At 43.5% G+C, this 22663-nt stretch overlaps 1 protein-coding gene across 1 annotated transcript; it reads left to right on the forward strand.

Moving 5' to 3' along the window:
* Positions 1–284: 284 nt before the first annotated feature.
* Positions 285–22010, forward strand: KLF11 (KLF transcription factor 11). The gene is made up of 4 exons (XM_069235920.1): positions 285–437; positions 4960–5217; positions 11656–12634; positions 18363–22010. Exons 1-4 carry the CDS (start codon positions 420–422, stop codon positions 18659–18661), a joined length of 1554 nt encoding a protein of 517 aa, XP_069092021.1. The 5' UTR covers positions 285–419; the 3' UTR covers positions 18662–22010.
* The last annotated feature ends 653 nt before the right edge of the window (positions 22011–22663 follow it).

The raw sequence follows: 22663 nt of genomic DNA on the forward strand, positions 1-22663 counted from the left end.
TCCCCTAGTTTCCAGGCTAGCGGTTCACCGAGTTCAGCCCCGTTCTTCTTGCAGACTCAGCCGCCCGCCTCGTCAGCGACGTCGTTTCTGGTGCACGCTCCGGGCTTCCTGCAACCACGCTGCCTTCACGCCTAGAGCACGCGCTAGTCGGCTCTCTCATTGGTTAGCGGCTGGCAGATGAGAACTGTGATTGGTGGACCCTCTCCGACCGGTCTGTGCAGTGATGTGTGTTTTGTTTTCCCTCTCCGCCCGCTTTCTCCTCCCCTTTTGCGCCTTAGCCTCGCCCCCCGGGTTTCTTGGTACTGGGAGGAGGTTCAATCCTGCATGCTGAGGGCACGGTTGTTATTGCTGATGTTCATCCTGGCCGGGGCGGGCAACTCCTTTGTTTCTTTGTGCAGTGCGCGACCCCCTCTGCAGTCATGGACGAATCGCCTTCTGTGAGTACTGAGCCACCTGCCACCCCCAGAGATCCTGTATCCCCATCCTAGAGATCCTTCCATGGTCCAAGCCCACTCTGTGCCCCTCTCACACACCTTTCATCCCATAGCCCAGTGCACACTTCCTCGCCCACATTTCCTTTATATCAGCAGAGTGCCAACGCTACCACACAGCGCACTGCCGCCTTATAGCGCAGTGCCACATTGCATGTCACAGCCATGTGCCTCATTGCATCCATGCACCTGACAGCCCGTTACCCCATCCTTATAAGCGAGTGACATTTAAGTCTTGTATCTCACCAACAAGTGTTTCTTTGTATGTTGGTGTCCGTTACCATCTTTGAAACAAAATGCTAGCCTATCACAGCTCGATGCCAGCTGCACCGTCGAACGGCACTCAGTCAGTAACCTGATTCCATATCTGCATCTAACAGACCATAACACCGCCTTAAACCCATTGGCACCAAGCATGGCACTGACATCCCCACCATTCATGCCTTAGTTCTATTACCTGCCCAGTGTGTGTACGAGGACGTGTGCCTTGCTATGTTTTTTTCCCCTGAAGATATTAATGTTATGTAAACATGTCGAGGGGCGCATTAGATGTGGTGGTAGCATCAGCGCAGCAGTATGGCTTGGGTCGTGGCAGCAGGTGACATTAGAAACGAGAACACAACAGACATGTAATATGTCTTTGTACATGGCACGTATTAAAGTCTTTGTATGCGTGGTGGTACCTTCTCCTGCCATCGCCATTTGAGGGTAGTCTTAAACTAACCTAAACAATAATATTGAATATCCATCTTGTGGATGCTACTCAGTTGCTAGTGCCCGGCACGTTTGCATAAATTATATGATTGGGGAATGCCAAGGGTGGTTAGCGTGTGCCCGCTGCATTTTCAGGGTGGGAACTTCAGAAACACTTGTGAACCGTATGAAAGCTCTGTACGGTACAGGGTGTGCTGCACCTCTTCTCGCGTTCAAACTGCCTGTCGGACTTCAGTGATTTTGTTATTGTAAATTTAATGCAAATGACTCGAACGCTTTTTGGGAGTGACAGCATTGTTGGCCGTGCAGGTGCTATTGTGTCACTGCGGGGCAGCGCCTTTCTCCATTCGCCCCTTCCCCGCAGCGCACGCACTCCTCGCACGGCTATTTTCATACGTGACGTCGTGCTCGAGCTATATTTGGAGTGGGCGGTAGCTGCACGCCCTCTTCCCCTTCAGGACCCGATAGGACTGCTGCAATAGGCTAGGGGCTGGGGAAAGAGGCGAGGGTGTGGCAGTGACCCTAGATATTGTTTGTACGACCAGGTTTGGCAAAGCGAGTGTAGGGCTCTGATGGATAGAATGGGACTTGTAGGTGGGGATGTAATGATGCAAGCTGCACGCAAGATCTAGCCAATTAAGGTGGCTACGTGTGAAACAATATATATATATATATATATATATATATATATATATATATATATATATATATATATATATACATATATATATCAACGCCCATCTATAATATTTTTTATAGATGCTGTTGAAATTCATGTTTTTTATCATTTCAATGAGTTAGCACAATTATGGGTGGGGGGGGAGGGGCTCTGTTAACCCTGGCTTGGTATTTACTACTCTTGACACTACTCCTTGCAGCCCCTGATCTCAGAATCAGGTACACAGAGAGTAAGCAGGATTCTCGCGCCGTGCCGTCTTACTGTAGTTTCCACTCCATTAGCAAATTGGAGGCTGCGGAGGAATTCAGGGTGGGCTGGGCAGGTAGGCCAGCTCTGTGATGTCACTGGTGCTCAAAGAGTGTTTGCTGTCTCTCCCCTTTCATCCGACAGTGTGACTGACTTCCTTGTGAGTTACGCTCATCATAGTTTTGAAAAGGTGCTCCAGGCATTGCATGTTCAAGTGGCTAATATAAGTAAACAAACATGTTTTTATTGTTAGAGTGATTTACATTTATATAATCAAAACAACATGCATAAACATCCAAAACAAAATCAGTCAAAACTACTCTTCCATTAAGAACATCACCTTTGGCCGTTGTTTTGCATGTAGAAGTTGTAGGTCTGTGCTTGCATAGGGAAAGGGAATCTACAAGTGGTGATGTGACTTATTGTTGTTTAAACACTAAGTGCTTGAGCATTAAAATAAACTTGAACGTGGCATGGCTCTGATTTTTGTGTGTGTGTTCTTTAATTACCTTCCCGGCATACTGCATAGGATGTTGCTGTGAGCGTGCAGTCTGCTAAAACATTACTGCAAGAGCTGTACTGGGCAGAACTAGGTTCCTGGTTCTGTAAATCTGTGCACAGCTACGCATTTCACAAATTATGACTTTTGATTCACACTGGAGTAAGTAATCCCTATCTGGCCCACAAGGATGTGAGACAGAGAGACTTATGCGAAATTAGTCAGACTTCAGATAACTTAATCACGTCCGCCTAAATATGATATGCAGGAGTAACAACTGATTATTCAGGCCTCAAATACCCTTTAACGCTCAGCCTAGATAAAATATGGAGCGATCTGAGAATTGCTGAGGCCTCAAATACTTGAACTGGGTTCACCAGGATGGGACATTTAGAGAGAGAGATGAGATTTAAGTACACCTCAGAAGTCTCATGAGATCCTCCCAGATATGAGATGCACTGGTATCTAGGAATTAATGTCCCTCATCAGTACTTTTCAGATGTGAGATGCTGGGACAGCTGATAATTACTCATGCCTTGAATACTCCTCAGGTGTACCCTGCTAAGAATACTCTCTTGACTCAATTACGAATGGCCCATTATTTCCAGTGGACCAAGGTACTGCAGTTACTTGGCCCATCCGAATTATAAATTTAGCTGGATCAACAATAGTGATTGATTTTCCACTGGTAATTTCACCTGCTAGAAGCAGGCAGTCTCCGGTTGGAATATCGGAGAAAATCATGTGGAACTCAGCACGGTGTAATCAATTTCCACATATATTACCTTAAACATTTAAATTCTTGTTATCTTCCTGCCTCTGGAATTGTTAGGACCCTGGTCATGGTGACTCAAGGGCAGGGAAATAATGGGATTACTCTGCACCACTCGTAATGAGGGCCTTGAAGTATTAAACCCTCGCTGGTAAATTCTGGTACTCTGCCTCTCAAATTAAACGATCAAAGGTACGTGCCGTGGTATTTTACAATAGCTGTCCCTTTAAAGCGCAGTGTCCATGACTACACCAAAAAGGTCAAAGATAGTCTCAGATTGGAGAACACCTTGAGAGATGCCCATCTTTGGCTGCAAGGGGCATGTTTACACTTACTCTGCCATAAAAGAAAATTACATTATTCTGGGATATTGCCTTTGCACTGAATCTAAGAGTCTCCGACAGGGTCTTTATGCTGGGATGAAATCCTCCAGGGAAGGACTGCTAAGTGTCTGCGTGCTGTTTAGCGTATCCTAGAAAGCGTTTTATATCTTCCAGGTTAGACATTTGGCTGCGTCGTTGCAAAACCCAAAATATGTATGCCTCGTTGCCACACTGTTGATTCCAATTTGGACCGGTACTGACTGCTGTTCCTTGTATTTAGAAGGGCTTCTTTGTTGCAAATGTGACAATCGCTGTCTCTCAGACTAGGCTGCTCGGCCAGACTGTTTGTGTCTCTTACACGTTCTTACCCAGCAGCCCAAGCTCTGCGCTTATACAGCTTCCCGTCTCACTTATCCTCACAATGCTGTAAACGCGCCAGTTCATCCAAGGCCGTGAACCGCTGCCCAGGTTTCCAATGCAGTACAGGCACAAGCCGGCTGAAGCCTCCTGGCGTCGGAGCTCCAGCATTTTATAATTATGATAGCCTGACTTGAACGCACTGCAGCACAATTTAAAGTCGTACACAATAAGCCTTTTGATTTGTTCTTATTGCGACAGTCATCTTATGCACATTGTTATTTCAGATGTATGCTGTGCCATGGTATGGGTAACTGCATAGCACAGTCTGCTTCTATTGGCGCCTTCCCTTGAGGTCATGACGCTTCCGTCGCCGTCCGCAGCCCAGCTCTTGAGTCACTAACGGTGCCCATTGCCCGGCGATTACCTAGTGTGGACACTTGAGAGAAATTCTGCGAGCCAATGCTGGCATAGACTCCCAGCACGTTGGTCCACCTTGCAAGGCTCACATAACTAATTATCCTCCACTTGGTGAAAGTTGTCTATCAGCGAATGGGGGTATTTTTTGCCTGGGCCCGTCTATCTTTTCTCTTTTCATGGTAGCCCCTTAGATGTCGCGGAGCTCACCCTGTTCAGCAGTCCTTTCAACAGTTTTTCAAGTCTTGTCAACAGGAGGACTGCCAAGAGAGTGTCCCTAATAGCAGAACTACAACGTCCCCTGCACTGTAAATAAAGGGTGGCTGTGGAAGAGGGTAGGCGTGATATCCACTGACTTTTTTGGAAATGCCCCATGATCAGCCTTGTTCGTTATCCTAATGATAATAAAATGTATGTGGTTTTGATATTTGCTCATAACTAAATGATTTGCTTCTCCAAAGGTTGACCTCATGGATATTTGTGAATCCATAATGGAAAGAAAGCGCCATGACAGCGAGAGGTCTACATGCAGCACTTTGGAGCAGAATGACATTGAAGCCGTGGAGGCACTGGTTTGCATGAGCTCCTGGGGGCAAAGGTCACAGAAATGTGACATTTTAAAGATGAGACCACTCACCCCTGCATCTGATTCGTGTGACATAATACATAGTGAAAATGCATCAGAACGTCTAAAGGATTTTCATTCACTCTCTACCCTGGTAAGAGATTTGCTTTTTAAGATAAGCTATTAAATCTATTATGTTTGTATATGTGGTATTGAATTTTATATGTCATTGTATTCGAGGGCCACCTCTTCATTCAGTAAAGTTGAGCACATATAACGTAAAATTGGGTAAGGCTTTTTGCCAACAATGGAGATGTTTAACTATGCACTTACAAGCAAGGATGCAGGGTTCAACAAAAAACTCACCAGAAGGCTGCAGACCATTCAGGACTCAATGGCCAGAATCACTCTCACTCACATCACACCACCCCTGAACAGCTTCCCGGTTCTCTATATACAAAAAACACAAACAAACACAATTCAAGCTCTGCACCCACACTTTTAAGCCACCACATAACACTAGCCCAGAATACCTCAGAAATCACATCTGCTTTTACAAACTTTCCAGGCACCTCTGCTCGTCAGGACTCCTCCTTGCACTCATCCCATGAATATGAAATGCTACATATGGTTGAGCATTCTACAATGCTTCTAAAGCACAGATCGACCTCAATCTACACATAAGAGCCTCTTCCTCAGTTATTGAATTTTGCAAGAAGCTGAAGACCTGACTTTTCTGGAAGTCCTACTAGGCCATAGGCTAGACTCACACCTGCCCAGCGCCAGCATACCCATCTGGGTGATAGTGCGCACTGCAAAGCTGCATAACATAACACAGCAAGCATGCACTGCAGTGTGCAGAGCTTGAGTTATCTATGACTTGATCACAGAATTCAAATGAGTCCATAACACATGTACCCTTGAACTCGAAAGCCAAGACTCCTAACACTGTCTTTTCTCCACCCTGTGTCCATGTGCCCTTCCCACACTAAGGGGGTCATTCCGACCCTGGCGGTCCATGACAACAGGCTGGCGGTGCTTCCAGGGCCATTCTGACCGCGGCGGTAAAGTCGCGGTCAGAAAAGGGGAACCGGCGGTTTCCCGCCGGTTTTCCCCTGGCCCAGGGAATCCTCATGGGGATTCCGACCCCCTTCCCGCCAGCCTGTTTCTGGCGGTTTACACCGCCAGAACCAGGATGGCGGGAACGGGTGTCGTGGGGCCCCTGCACTGCCCATGCCACTGGCATGGGCAGTGCAGGGGCCCCCTAACAGGGCCCCACGAAGATTTTCGCGACGGGCGCTACTGCACCCGTCGCACCCCTGCAACACCGCCGGCTCCATTTGGAGCCGGCTTCTATGTTGCAGGAGCTTTCCCGCTGGGCTGGCGGGTGGCCTTTTGGCGGTCGCCCGCCGGCCCAGCGGGAAAGCCAGAATGGCATCCGCGGTCTCCTGACCGCGGAGCGGCCATTTGGCGGTGACCGCATGGCGGGCGGCGACTGCCGCCCGCCGCGGTCAGAATGACCGCCTAAGTCCTGACTACCACCAATGTGTAAGTATAATTCACTGTAAACATGCTAGATGATTTACTGTCTGCATGCATGTCTACTGCCCACACCCTTACTTTCCATCAACTCAGTTTTATGTAACCATCACCTTTCTGTAAATTTTCATGCATACAATATTAAGAGTTATAGCATTACTTTGATCATGGACATCGATGAATACAGAAACCAGATCAAATAAATACTGCAGTTCTGATATATTGCTTTCCAAAACAAAAGTAGAGTTACAATTTTTGAGCACAAAAATTAATGGCACAGTGTATTCTCATTTAAAGTTGTTAGGGCTGTGTCCCTCAGCACACTAACCCCATTTGTTAGGCAGCATTCTTGTGAAGAGCATTCCTGCATTCACAATCCCCTGGTCTTCCAGCTAACAACATATTAGTGCTAATGTTTCTTTCCTAGGGGCCTAGTTCACAGCGTTTTTTCCATGGGAAGGCGTGGCTTAGTCCCGGAAATTAAAGCCGAAGGGCCTTAATTTATAGTTTGTTGTTGGTACTCTACCACAAACGTGGTGGTGTATCCTTTGGACAAACATCTGGTTTACCCTCTCTATATAATGTCGGGCAAACCATCATGTTTCTGCTGGTGGAGCGGCTGTTGGCTTCACCTGTGGAAATTTTGACTACTGGACTGACTGGCTTTAGTTCATTGGTAAAAGTACTTCAAACTGTCTACTCATTTAGGGCAGACATTCTAACGTACATTCATTATTTTCCAGTTTGTAACTGACAGGGAAGGCCTGGGGGCCGAAATGGAAAATATTTTTCAGCCTGACAAAGCTTAATTACGCCCTGAAGTCGGGCCTGATCACTGAGAATTGTTTTAGAAAAGAGCTACTTGAGTGCTTGAAGTAGTAAGGACTTGCAGTGGTTGGGCCATGCTCACAAGAAATCAAGATCGTTTAAAAACAAATGTAGCAACTTAATACCAGCTGTTTCGTACACCGCTGTTGTTTTGATGGACAGGGGCACCAATGAGGTTTATTCTGCACATAAAGCAAAAACATGGTATCTGCATAAGTTAATTTCTTTCATGCTGTTCTTTTACTACAGTGTCTAGTACTGTAAAGTTAATTTAGTAACCAAGGCCATATTTACCTGCCTTTGTACAGAAAAAAAATCATTTCTCTACAGTGCTTAAACACGTTTAGATTCAGAGAGTATTCCGATAGTGGGTTGTTCTGCAGCAAGATGGGTGTGAAATATTAATAAGCAACCCTTCAGTTACTCGGGGCATATTTTCAATCTCAGCCTTGATGAGAAACGTTTTTATGAAACAAAGTGTATAAAACCTCTGACAGTTTTTTTTTTACCACCATGCAGCTCCTGACAAAGTAGATTATGGTGCATTATAGCATTTGGGACTGGTGGAGCAGGCTTTTTTGAAAGGCCTGGGAACGTCAGCCCTTACTGAGCGGTTCCCGCCATAGGGGCTGCCGCTTACTACAGGTGTACAGGTGTACCAGTGGACTGATTGTTATTTCACTCCAGTAAGACTGACCAAGTACTTAGCACATTGCACTCCCCAAGTGTAGCATGGCTGGCAGTAAGGCTTGCATTTTTGTAGGTTTGGAATAGGAAGTCAGTGACAGCAGCCACAGTAGACAGAGTATTCACACAGTGTTCAGTGTCAAATCAGACCCATGTATTTAAAAAAAATAACAGGTGTGTATTCACAATAGGAACAGGTTTTCTCATTTAAAATAAGATGCTCCAAATAAAATCGGAATGCCCTAGTGTCTTATGGTCGAGAGACCTCAAGTATTGCTATAATTCTAACACTTTGAGAGGCCATAGCCAGTTTATCATACATGTTCATGGGCAACATGCTGTAGAAAGGCAGCAGAAAGGTTCTGGCAAATTTCACATTTCTTGGCGTCTCTTTGTCTCTACTTTTCAGTTTGCTACTTCTACCAATGACGTTGTTTTGACCAATAAAGTATTCCATCTTTGTTTATGTGCTTTATGTATGCCAGCGTATCCACATAAAAAAACAAAGTATCATGTACCTCTTTTGCACTTTAAATGTGTCAGGGAAAGTAGGGAGCAGGGAGGGAGAAAGATGCCAGAAGACAAGTGGTCATTTTCAGCTGTTAAAGTTGGCAATACAGGAATTTACGTTGGAAAAAGATGATCAGATTTTGTACTGTGGTACATTAATTGCTGAAAAAAACTTGTTGAGTGGAACTTCTTTAATTGCGAGTAAACATAGCTTATGTAGCTTTCTAAATATCTTGAATCAGTGCGTTGATAGTGCAACAACGTTAGACACTCCTGCCCTACAGAAAGACGTGTACAAGTTCACACTTAAAAATCATCTCACTAACATTACCTCCACCATTCAAACATTGCGCAAGGTCTGAGAGACAGACATAACTAACTTATATGACGACTGGGCAGAGGCCCTAGCGACCTCACGCACGGCGGCGACCTCCACCTGCCTTAGAATTATACATGTAAAATATATTTACACAGGGCATACTATACAAGGCAACGCTTGTGGCGCATGGGCGTGATACAATATCCAACATGCCTGCGATGTGTAGTAGAAGTGGGTACCTTCCTCCACACTGTGTGGAGTTGCACTGCCATGACACACTTTTGGCATCCTGCCTCGGAACAATTGTTGCCTGGCCCATTCCATTAGAGCCCAAAATAATCCTTTTTCACAGCACAGAAGGGGTGGGGGAAACCGATACAAACGTAATTTGTAATACCTGGGCCTCACAGTGTCCAAAAGAGATATTGCCAGGTTATGGAAAGACGCATTCCCTCCAACTGTTGAGGTTTGGCAGACGGATATGGACCATTGTATGAGCTTAGAAGTCACAGTGTTCCGGGCTAGAGGTTGCCCCTAGTAGCACCCTAATATTTGACACTGCTGGGCCAACTACCTCGGCATTATCCTACAACCAGTTTGCACCTTTACTTCTTATTGGAGGCCAAAGTGCGGAACTATAGACCTACATGAGAGTCAAATACCCTAAGACAAAGTTCATGATAACTGATTGCCGATGTAAAATTGTTGCGCTGGTGGGTGAGTGAAAAGTGGTAAACTGTGTCAGTTACTATGTTTTATTAATCAGTTATGCAGGCACTCTATATCATTCTTCTGTACATGTATGTGGCTGTTTTGGCCTCGTTCCCTGCTAAATGTGAATAAAATATGTTGTGAAGGAAAAAAAAATTGGCTTACTCTATGCACCCGCTCACTACGCAACTCTTCTCTTAGCCACTGCACTCTACACCAATGCACCCTACACAACTACACTCTGTCATTGCACTCTATGCCACTGCATTCCACTCTGCATCACTATACTCTATGACACTGCTCTCTACGCTACTCTGCTTCTCTCTAAACCACTGCACTTTGACACTCTACTCTGCAACACTGCACTTTCTGCCACTAAATTCTACATCACTCCACTCTGCACTTCTCCACTCTACGTACGCCGCTGCACTCTATGCCACTGCACTCTATGGAACTGCACTCTATGGAACTATACTCTGCTCTGCACGACTCTATGCTACTCTGCACAACTGTACGCCACTGCACTCTGTGCCACTCGTCTGTACTTTGCATCTTACGCCACTGCACTGCAAGCCACTCAACTTCACTCTGTGCCACTGCCTTCAGAATCACTCAACTCTGCACCACTCCACTCAGTGCCACTCCACTCTGCACCACTATATTCTACTATGCACTACTGTAATCTACGCCACTCTATTCTACAGTGCTGCATTCTACACCGCTGAATTCAATTCCACTGCACTCATTGCCAATGCACTGTACGCTACTATACTCTGCAACACTCTACGCCAATGTATTGTACACCACTCCACTCTACTTTATGCCACTCCAATGTATATCACTGTACACGACTCCACACTATGCCACTCCAATACACAAATCTCTGTCACTCCACTTTACAACACTCTACTCCACTCTACAGTACTCCACACCACTCTCCTCTATGCCACTAACTTTTAGCCATGCTGAACAGCAGCCTCCTGCTGAACAACATGGCTAAAACACATTGGCAAAGTCAATAGCTCTTGCATATGCGAGACCTATTGGCTTTGCCGAAACTTGTTTGATCTGCTTCCATGATCCTTCTCATTGAATTCTGTAAAGGTTAAAGTACTGTAATAGCAGCCCGCAAAGAGTAGTAGTGATGGGGAGTCCATGCACACAGTCTCCTACACGCACACACATTCTCGCAGGTATCCACATACACAGTTACACCCATCCATTCATAAGTGCGCCCACTTGCACCAACCATTAACAAGCACAGACACACGCAAACACCCGTTCACAGCATACTTGCACGCACAAATGCACAAACATCCACGCCTACACACACACATGCATGTGCACATCCAACATTATATAAAAAAAATACTGTGGGGGCGGTAAATTCAGGTGGCGGGATGGAAGCCTCAGTGGTTATTGGAGGCTTCAGGAAAGAGAAAACAGGAAAGTCCAGCCTCCTCCTGCCATGGCTGACATTGCCATAGGTTTACCAAAGAGAGGAGGACTTTCCATTACTCTGTCACAGAGTGGGATTGGGTCAGTGAGACCTACTGATCGCACCTCACTCTTTGACGAGCATCACTGTTGAACACTCAGCCTCAGCACTTCAGGGCTAAAAACTGAAGCTCCCAGATCCAAATCTATCGGTGTTGCATCACCTCGTCTTGAGGGGGAGAACCTTTCAGTGCTTTGACGGGCTAAGGAGATCCCACCGAAAGGTTATGAAATCTTCAGCCTGGCAAAGTTGAGCTCTGGCAGCCAGGCTGCTCTGCATTTCACATATATACAGTGCCTGGCTGCCTGACCCGAACATGAAGGGTGTTCTTAAGCTGACCTTTGATAAGCTTGGCAGACACTCTTCATAGGTTGGGAAAAGCTGGGGGAGTCCTCCACCCTCAACAATTTGCCTGCTACAGTGTATCTAGACAGAATGAAAACTGTTGGCTTCTTTAGTTTTACATAGCGTTTAATTCTATGAAATGTGTTTCTTTACAGTGTATGACTCCACCACACAGTCCTGAATTTGTGGAACCTTCAGCAACAATGCTTCCATCCTCACAAGTCACATACTGCAAGCCAGCAGCCGTCACAGCAAACTCGGCTATGTGTGCAACCATATCTGCCGATAGAGCCAAAGCACCAGCCAAAAGTATGGAGACACAGACTTCCTGGAAGCTCGATACCACTGAACAACTTGCATATCACCCTTGCAGAGCCATGGCAACAAGCGTGATACGTCACACCGCGGACAGTTCTGCTTGCACTTACCATCACATTTCCACGCCGCAGGTGGAAACTAGAATTTCCTTGGGTAACCATAATGCCACTCAGCCTTGTGAAGGACAATATCTGAATCATTCCAGACATCCAAAAGATGTGTCTAGTGAGGAAGGTTCGTTTAGTGACAGTTTTTCTGAATGCCAGCCTTGTTTGCACAATTCTCCTATTCATCCTTTTGTTAAAAACCAGGAACCTAGGTGTCCTGTGGAAGAGCAGGGTTTAAATGGTTTTGAACATGATCAACAAAGTAAGGTCCCGCACCTGGTTTCCGTGCCTGTTTCGAGCCCCCCACTTCTCTGCCAAATGATTCCTGTTGGTGGACAAGCAGGTATGATTTCTGCCTTCATTAACCCACCAGCACAGACTACCTGCACAAATAGCACAAAAGTCATACCCAGACCAGCTGCAGCCTCTCAGCCAATCCTCATGGGAACGTCGGTGCCTCGGGGAACTGTGATGTTTGTTCTTCCTCAAGCCTCTGTCACGCAGCCACAGTGCCAGCCACCTTTAATGACTGTTGGCCACACAAAGTTATTGCCTCTAGCCCCAGCGCCTGTTTTCATTGCCTCTGGGCAAAGTTGTGCACCGCAAATGGATTTCTCCAGACGGCGGAATTACGTTTGCACTTTTCCTGGTTGCAGAAAGACTTATTTTAAAAGTTCCCATCTGAAAGCTCATCTCCGCACTCACACAGGTTAGTATATCAGACCTTTGCACAGAAACGTACTGTCATCTACTATTATATTTGTATGGGGTTACACGCTTCGTAGAAGATGGCAGTAGAGGGCAATCTTGTTGCTCAGGATTTCATGCTATTGTTTCAGTTGCAGAGGAACCTTGTGCTTGTTCAGTTTACATTGTAGTTTCAGTAGATTACATCAGGCCTGAGTCATCATCTGTGGAAGAACCTTGCTGTTCCCGTACAGGTGATCTGGTAAAAGTAAATATCCCTCGTGATGTTTTCGACTGTGTAGTTCAACTCATACTTTCAGTTCAACTCCATTCTTTGTGTTGTGTTGTTATGTGAGCTTTTTATTTATATTGCCGTTTCACTTATGCTTAGAGTTTAGCTACTGTTTTCCCACATTGCTGCTGTCTTTACTTTCTGTTTATTTACAACAAGTTTGCTTTTAAAAACAAAGTAACGCACACATTTTCTGCCTGCCACCATTAGGACAAAATTTGCCTTACTTTGGAGATGATGCCATGTATCTATTAACATTTAAAGCATTACATAGGAGCCTGCAATACCATTTACCACGTTTTCTGTGTTCCTCTTCCTAATTATGAGCTTACCGTGTAGTTCGAGCCAATGTACCAAAGTGCTGAGACCAAATGCCAGACAGGTTAGAGATTTTACTTCTTCTAGTCTTCTAGGTACATTAGTTAATTATCTATTTATTTTATTGTGTACCACAGCTCTGCCTTCTCAGTGGCTTCCACAGCTGTTAGCAATTCAGACGTAAGGTATGGTTTAGGTTAGTAAATATGTTACTTTAGAAACGTATATTGTGCCACTGTATTCATTCATGTATAAACCAGGGTGCTGATTAAAGCCTTGCTTCGGTGATTAGGGGATTTTTTTCCTGGCCTCTCTGTGCAAAACCGGCTGGCCATCAATGAAAAATGTCTCTTTCGCTTGCGGAATGCGTATGATCTGGCAGCAGCACCCTGAGAAGGAACCTACCGCCTTCTCGGCCTACAATACATCACTGCAGTGGTTCATTGAGAAAGTTACAGTGTACCGCTTACAGCCACGTGGTATCTAGAACTAAATGTCCCTTTAAACGACAGGCAATCGAGGGTCGGGGGTCTTCTGTAACCGATCAGAGGGAGTAGCTGCTGTGGGCAGTAGACAAGTGGGCAGTTGCTCTGTTCGTGCTGTCCGCTGACAGTGACCTCCTCCTACATAGCATGCAGAGCGAGTAGGTCAGGAAGTTGATGCTATTGGATGGTTTAGGTAATTTTTTAAGTTTTAGGATACAATATCCAATGTGGTGGATTCATTGCATCCGAATCCAGAGTTAGTAAGAACTGAGTGGATGCAAACTGTCGTATTCTTAGTGCTAAAATGACCACGTTTATGCCAGTCTGGCCCTGTTGTTCATTTGCCAAGCTGGGCTCTGCTTGCATGCAGTTGTGCTTTGACGTGATGCTTATTAATGGTTCTAGGAAAGTTAATTCCCTTGGCTTTGTTTATCAGCAATGAGCATAACAATACCAGGGAAGCCTCGGGAGACAGAATTATGTGGTTTTATTCGAAACTCCATCCGCACCTAAAGAAAGAGGGATGTGCTGTCATTGTTCAGGTTATTGTGGGGTACTACTGCGACTGCAGCAGCATCCTGTTAATTAGAGGACTTAAGGGCTCACAAGCTACCACAGACTGGTTTCAGCTTTATTTGGTCTCCTCAGTGAGATGCAGTTTACATCCTAGGCACTGTGTTTTTCTCAATACTAATTTGAGAGTGTCGGGTTTGAGGGTGTTAAAAAAAGAACTGAAAATTATTCTTTTGGGGTTTGGAACGATCTGCTGTTGTGTGCTTTTGAAGTTGCTTTAGACTACCTAACTTAAAAAGAATGATGTAGTTAAGTGGACTTTACTTCATTTAGACTAATGCATCAGTATCATGCACCACATTGGTCGACCTTTCACACGACCGACAATATCATTAGCAATATTACACTAAGGGCTTTCAGTAAGTTTAAAGGGCATTATGGGGTAATCGTCTGGAAATGCTCAGCCCCTGGATAAACCTGGTAATCTCTGCTGGTGTTGGCCAGTTAACATCCTCATGCTCAGCTTTCTTCGACAGGGGAGTGTCTTGTATACTTCGATCAGCAATGCAGCCCCTTCACCTTACAGGGTCACGTGGGGGCCATTCTCCTCTCAATGCATCAAGAGGCCTAAGATCAGTCTACCTCTTGAACGCCTGGTCAGCCAAGCTTATTGCAGTTTCTCACTGCAGAGCAACTGCTTTCTCATTGTCAGGTCAATTCTCTTCACACGAGCAACTCTTCCTAATTAGAAGCAGATTCTGAACTCATATTACAACCTCTTTCCATGACTCACAGTGGCTTTCTACTTCATGACTGAGCCTCAATATCAACCTTCTTAAGCAGTAGCCGAGAATATTTCAAAGCCCAGTGCGCACTGTGCAGTGACAGCACTCTTCTAGGTTGGATGATGAACAGGTTGGATGGCTGGAGACATGCCCATGATTCCTTCAGTATCAGTACCCATAAACAGAACGCTATATCATCCACTGCATTGAAAGGATGAGTTATACACTCGTCGACAACACATAGTGGGTCCTTTGCAAAGTTAAACATAGTAGAGAAAGAACGGCACGTAGGGTGAAATGTAGCAATGCATGCCCCAGACAGACATATAAACCAACAGTGGGTTAGAATTAGGGTAGGTAGGAACAGTGCAATAAGAAGAACAGTGTACAGCATGGCAAACAATGGCCAAGGTCAAGTTGTTAAATCAATGAAGTAAAGCCAGTCTGGAGCAACCATAAACAGTAAAGAGACTGGGGAGAAAGGATCATGGGAGTCTCTGGTGGTTGCGCAAACTAGTACAGTAATCGGCGTTCACTTCTACTGCTGCTGCAAAAATGTGGGAAAAGGCCGCTTGAATAGCAGTTAACACCTGCAATACTTCATAGAAGATGCTCACACCTATTTGAGACCTAGTGATACGCAAATAATCACTCCAGTAAGCATTACTGCATTGACCACAGTGGCATGTGACACGCAGTCCCAGCAGAGAGCTGCATTTTCCTCAGTTCCTCTAAATATTGTATTCAGTGAAAAGGTCGAATCCGCCTAGCAGGTTTCAGAATAGGCAGTTACTGAGCATCTGTTGTAACCTGAGTGTACTGAGACAACTTGCACTGTCTTTTTTTATTTTTATTGCGGTACGGGGTACTTTATTTCTTATAATGCATGGCCAGAGTATGACCTTCTCCTTAACCGCACATTCAATAATCGGTCTCGTCCTCCTGATTCTCAAATTCCGTTTGCTGTACTGAGTACTTTATTGAATATTGAACATTTTATATTTGTACAAGTATATCATGTAGGAGTATTTTGACTGCACCAATCCTCGTGAGTTACAGCACTAACACGCAGCATTAGAGCGAAGAACTGACTGGTTCTGGAACTATTCTTAGTTCATACGTTTCTTCAGTAACTCTGCTCCAGCCTGGTCCATAGCAGCTGCGGGATAGGGACAGTTAAGAAAATGGAGGTAGACCTCAACAGTAACCTTGGCACTCATCTCCACTGGCACGTGCTCACCAGTGAGTGCCGACATTTATGGTGCTTTGGTACTATATAACCAATACAGTATTTACGGAGTACTGGTGTCGGTGTCACTAGGCAGGGGAGGGGTCATGCCCAGCGTTTCCCAGTCATAGACAGGCACGCACAGCCCCCCCCCCTCTATTTCTACAGGAAGGAGGCTCTATAGTACAGACACCTGTCACTCCAGACTACTGCCGATTGGGGAAGGGTCAGAATAACTCACCCCTTGCACTGATGTATACCCCTGTAGTGCATTGTAAATGGTACTCAGTTGGTGTTATTTACAGAGAGGCTAACATTCCATGTTAGCATCCCTAAGTGGTCACAGTAACAACATTATTGTATACTTAAACATACAGTTTTAATAATCCAAACTTTCATTTAATGGTTTGTGCAAATACAAAAAATACTTATTAAACAATCAAGTGGCCGGGTTGAGTTGAGATTATTGTCATAGGAAACAACCTTGAGTGTTTTTAAACCTTTTTAATGAAGATGTTATTCTATTCCTTGACCTACACGTGTACAAGATGATCACAACCAATCCACATTATACCTCATCAGGTCTGTTTAAGTTTTGCCTCTACCCCTGCTGGGCTTCAACCCAGAGTATACCCCAGCACAGGAATGCCCTCTACGCTAAAGCATCAGTTGGATATTTTATGCACCATGATGAAAAGCAAACTGCATGTATGGTTCCCAGACTATGGTCCAAGCGTGTTTGCCTCCTATACTAGAAACTCATACTATAATACCAGTGGAGGCCAGCAACCTTTAAGCATCATCCCATGATCCGAAATGGTCTTAGATTCTGTTGAAAGCACTAGTTCAATCAGCGATTATTCCGTAACACGTAAAATGGAGCTGTTTTGCAATAATTTTCAGACTACCTACTTGATTGTCTGAAAATTCATTAGTGCCAGGAGACAAAGGCGTCGTTGAGTGGTACTCAGGCTTTTACTGATGTCCAGAGTTAACGGTTGCTGTTGGAGAGACCAGCACACTCAGGAAGAAACTCTGGTCCCCTGCCAAAACCTGATGGATTTGGACGAGGTGAAATGTCATAAAAGTGCACTGCTGTGCCATTCTATTTTTTCCTCAAAACACTGGCTGGTATATATTAAGCTCTACTGATAGTTATCCAGGTAAGCTCGTTAGGGTTATTGGTGATGCTGCACTGTGAATATGCATGACCAAATCACCCAGTGTGTGCAGCACAGAACATTCAAGGCACAGTTTTAGACTGTAGGCCCATAGTCTCTCAAAGAGCTTTCAACGCCAATTCCCTGTCAAACACAACGTTTTTTGTAATCCTATCTCCTGTTGAAGAACTGGATTGAGATGGCTTGATTCCACATCTGCACTCTCACCAACATTTCCTCTTCCAGTCGCTCCTATATTGTAACGGTTTTTAGTGCCAGCATTTCTACACTTGGCCTCATCTGGATATATGATTGACGGTGTGGGCTCTTTGCAGTATTGCATAATGAGCTGACTCCAGCTGAATTGCTGAAAGGAGTGCCCTGCTGTCTGCAGTAGTACTGCTCATCCAAATCTGTGAAACCAATTGACCCTCTTTAGGAAAACACTGTAGATCTCTAGTCACGGTATCAAGGTCTGTAAAGTCTGGTAACAATTCCACCCTCCATACTTGCAATTGAAGCATCGCAGCCCGACCACAGCTACAGGAGCTTCGACGTTTTGACAGGTTCAGCTCGGGTAGGATTAGTGTGACAATCGATGGTAGATGAGGGTATAGTTTTACTGCTTCAGTAGGTTACTGATGCATTGGCTCATTAAACATACATTCATCCGATCCCTTTGTACTCCTGTTTAAATATATCCACAGCTGACAACAGAGTAATTATTGGATCAAGCGAAGCACAATTATTCTAGACATCTTGTAAAGTCATCATTGTTTTAGTGTTGCACAAGAACAAATATCTTTGAGGAAGTTGCCGGAAACTTTAATAGAACAAATGGGTACCATACATATAAGTTCTTAACCAGTATGAGTGAATGGGAGGCCATTTCAATACTTTTGCATATGTACTTATAAACGCTGTCCTATTTATAGAGTTAACACACTGAATTTCTTTGATTTCCACCAGGTGAAAAACCTTTCAGCTGTAGTTGGGAAGGCTGTGATAAGAAGTTTGCACGCTCAGATGAACTGTCTCGCCATCGTAGAACTCACACCGGAGAAAAGAAGTTTGCCTGTCCTGTGTGTGATCGTCGTTTCATGCGCAGTGATCACTTGACAAAACATGCCCGGAGGCACATGACAACAAAGAAAATCCCCAGTTGGCAGACAGAGGTTGGCAAACTGAACAGAATTGCTACTTCGGACAAACTCAAGGGTAATGGTAGTTCAGTGAGCATGCTCATTCCCATGCCGTCCTCAGTGTGAGTTAGAGCAAAGGATGAACATCACCATAAATGAACTTCAAGAAGTATTGCAAATCTGCAGCAACTCAGCAAGAGCCGAACAAGGGATTGTTTTAAAAGCTTTACTCTGTTTTAAAGTTATATTTATGACTTTATCTGTCCTGCCGGTTTGAGTCCTATTCAGTGAGTTGCTTCTCGAGCGAATTGCCATGTTTTTATTTACATTCGAACTTCAGCATTGAAGCCACCCATATCCTCAAAGCAAAGTATTTTCATTAACTCAGGATAAGTCGTTGTAGACCAACTCATCAAGTTAACTCATTACAACAACGCATCCAGTTAGCCCTGCAATGAATTAAGAGGAAAGGGACATTTTTTATTCAAAGAATTTTGAAAAAGTGGTGATCAGTTTTTTTCCCCAAGTAGTCCTAACTTGAAAATAGTTTCTCACTATTTAGCCCTCTTTAGAAATTATCTTGTCATTCATCAGGAACTTTATAGTAAAAATAATTTTCAAGTTTTGATGGCTTCCACTGTTATTTTTAATATTTCTAAATGCTTTAAAGCATGAAGCTCTCATAAAATATGACTGACAAAAGCCCGTTAACTGAAGAAAACCCACTGACATTTTCTAGGGACTTGGAGCTATAAGGCCAGGGTGTATGTTGCACTATTCCTCTTCCAATGTATAGAAAACTGATTTTGTTGTATGATACAGTTCTTTATTTGTACATCTTTTGCAAATAACTGTTGGCACCTTAGCCTTCAAAGGTCTAGATATAGTTGAAATATTGGCACTCAGCTGTATCGTGGTATAGAATATTGTGTGCCCTCATGCTTTTTGACTCAGTATACATTTTAAAGTGGATCTGCATGTATTGTTAGATGTTGAGGCTAAGGTTGACACCTTTAGTTATCTTATAAATGGTTAAGCAGGCTTGTGATGCACCATTTAAAGAGCATTAGGAGCGTGACCCAGAAGTGTTCCAACATGCCACATTTCTTCTCCTTACCGTCATTTCGTACAGCAAGCACATTGGCCCTTTCATTTAACTACAAGCATGCTTAAAGGTTATGAAGCAAGAAGATTAAAAGGATACATATGATAGTGATAATGTCTTCAAAATGTGGTCCCATGTTGGTAGTGGTCCATTTTTTGTTCTAGAGGGAGACAACAAGCCAATAATAAAACATATCGGACTTTGCCTTCCCTGTTTTAATTTGTCAAGTGCTTGCCTTATTCGATAGGTGAATTGCCATTTGTCAAACAATAATTTCATTATACATTTCTAGTAGTGCATGGGCCCTAATACAACAACAGAATCCTTGTTTACATTAATGAATGCTAATTTTGAGAATTGTGGTGTCAGCATAAAAATATTTAAAAGCGTATTTTCAGTTACATTTATTTGGGGGATTCATCGATGCACAATCAGTTTGTTACCAGCAAGAGATCCCAGTCTAATGTTTACAGAAGCAGTCCGTGGTATACACATTTTTTAACTTCGTGTACCCGACACTTACAGTGGTACAGTAACTCTTATATTACCAAATAGTGCATAGCGTGGCATTTCGTTCAAGATACCGCCCAACTTACATGTGATAAGAAAGTGCTTCTGATTTAGAGGAAACACATACTGTAGGAGGCAGAAAAAAATGATTACATGGGTGTCCCCAAAAGTTGTTCATAAAGAAATATGTGTAGAATGGGCAGCCATTACCACTAGTTGTTCATGTGCATAGTCCAGTTATTGATATAAATGTCCTATAGCTTTGACTACATAAAGGACCTGCATCGACGATCAATACAAAATAGTGTTGTAGCCTTTGAATTTGAAAAAAGCGTCACGCTAAATATCTTAACCTAACAGATTAGAAATACCAAACACCTGAAAAACAACTGGCTTTACATAGCATGCTGTGCAAACTAAATGCCCTCCGGCAGACTCTTGAGTAATAGACATGACAGTTACCCAGATGGGTGCTGCTCACATTAATGAAAAGAAAAAGCTGAGACCAGTCTGTTAGGATTCAACCATTGGCTTGCAAATCTCCGTGTTGGTGTTCAGTCCTTTACACTATCTTAAATTCGTCCGAAGGCATAAAGAACATACCCATTGCTTTATTGTAAAGTTCTCTTTTGTAAAATTGACAATATTAAAATGAAACTAGATTTATTTCCCTTTGATACTTTGTTAAATTGTAAAGGTTTAAGAATTATGTTTCAAAATAGTCCAACTTTTGAGCTGCTGAATGGCTGGGTTACACTGGCAAAAAAATAAGTAAGACGAAATTTTTTTGTTACACTGGCTTTGAAAAAGTACAGTAGGGCTATGTTAATGACAGATTGTAGACTACACACATGCCATAAGCCAACTAGATGGCTCGCTGGATTACATCATCGATACAGATGTGTTGCGAGCTGCAGACTACAATTTGAATCATGTCAAGGCCAACTGTGCTTCTACTCTTTCCGAGTTTAGTTAACTGAGTACCATCAAATTAGGCTATAGTAAGAACTGATATTTGCAGCCCTTACAAAAAGGCAGTTTGATGGGCTATGTAAAAAACACGTTATTTTTTATTGTAAATGCGTACATACTTTCATTTAACGTATATAAATGCCACTCTATACAGATTCTTTTACCTAAGCATGTCTTCTTTCTTTTTACTCGAGACCTTGGCCCCAATAATTTAGATATGGAACCAGAATTCCATAGTCAAAATTCGTATGATCTAAATATCGTTTACAGAATTATCTCACATTCGATTTAATAATATAACATCTGCAACTAATAAAACTAGGTGTGTTCTCTTCAGAATGAGCCTTAGTGCGCAACATTGGGCCGCTAACTCAAAATCTTTGCCAAAGCGCACAAGGTTTAGACTGAATGCCGATTACAAATAAATGTGACCACCACTGCACAATAAACATGTGCTGCTACCTGCATCGGTGCCTGGTATGTGCAGGGCACACAATATTCCTTTTACTTAAATTAAACAAGCTTTGTACTTAAAACTATTATGGCGGAGTTATGTGTTCCACGCAATATCTACAGTTGAAAATCTTTGTTATAGTCTGGGATTTTCTTTTGTGTTGGGAAGCAGTGCCATAATTACCAGTGCAGACAGATAACGAAAACAGGACCCTTTCAGTTTTCATTCTTTTTCATGGTCTTACAATGTATATGGATTAAGCATGATCAGACAAACTTTCCTAGTGCACTTTAAAGCCTGAGCAATTTTGCTTAATATCTATACTTTGAGCCTTCAGTATAAGTATTTCTGGAATTGACACATGTTTCATAATTGTATTGTATTTTTTAACTGAATTTTGAAACTTGTATTTAATAAAAAACAAAATTGCGTAACTGTATCTTTGATTATTTTTTTTATATTCAGTGTTAAAATGTTCTAAACATATATGCATAAAATCTACCACAAGTACTAAAAACGTTTGGGCGTTGTCCCATCACACTTACCTCAGGTCACTCTAGGGTCATTCAGTACTGCAGGAGTGAATGGAACATACAAGTGAATCTTATATTGCATTATGTAATATACAGTACATTCTCCATAAGTAGTAATGTAAATGTATTTTTAATGTTGGCTGTTATGTTGCTGAGATTATTTTTTAGTTCGTTTTCTCCCCTCACCTCCTAAAAGTTCCCGATACTTCTGCCGGAGTGCTGATGATGCAGAAATCAATCTAAAAAGCACTAGCAACGGGCTTCAGGATGTCAACCAGATAGCAAAGAGGTACGCTCATGCCCGGCTACATAACTCCCCATTAAGTGCAGCCGTTTAGAATCCTCATTATCTCCCTGCTACACAGTACCATGTAGACCAGTAACTGCAGTAAGTGTAGACCAGTAATCCCCAGGCAAGTGGTCATATTGTTTGTAAAATTGCTCTTTATAGAAGTTGAATCTAGGCTTACCTTATATTTTAATGTTCAATGGCATGTGTAGCTGCAGATACACATGCTGTGCATTATCCTGCCATCTAGTGTTGGGCTCGGAGT

This window comes from Pleurodeles waltl, chromosome 5 (assembly GCF_031143425.1).
Source record: "Pleurodeles waltl isolate 20211129_DDA chromosome 5, aPleWal1.hap1.20221129, whole genome shotgun sequence".
Lineage (NCBI taxonomy): Eukaryota > Metazoa > Chordata > Amphibia > Caudata > Salamandridae > Pleurodeles > Pleurodeles waltl.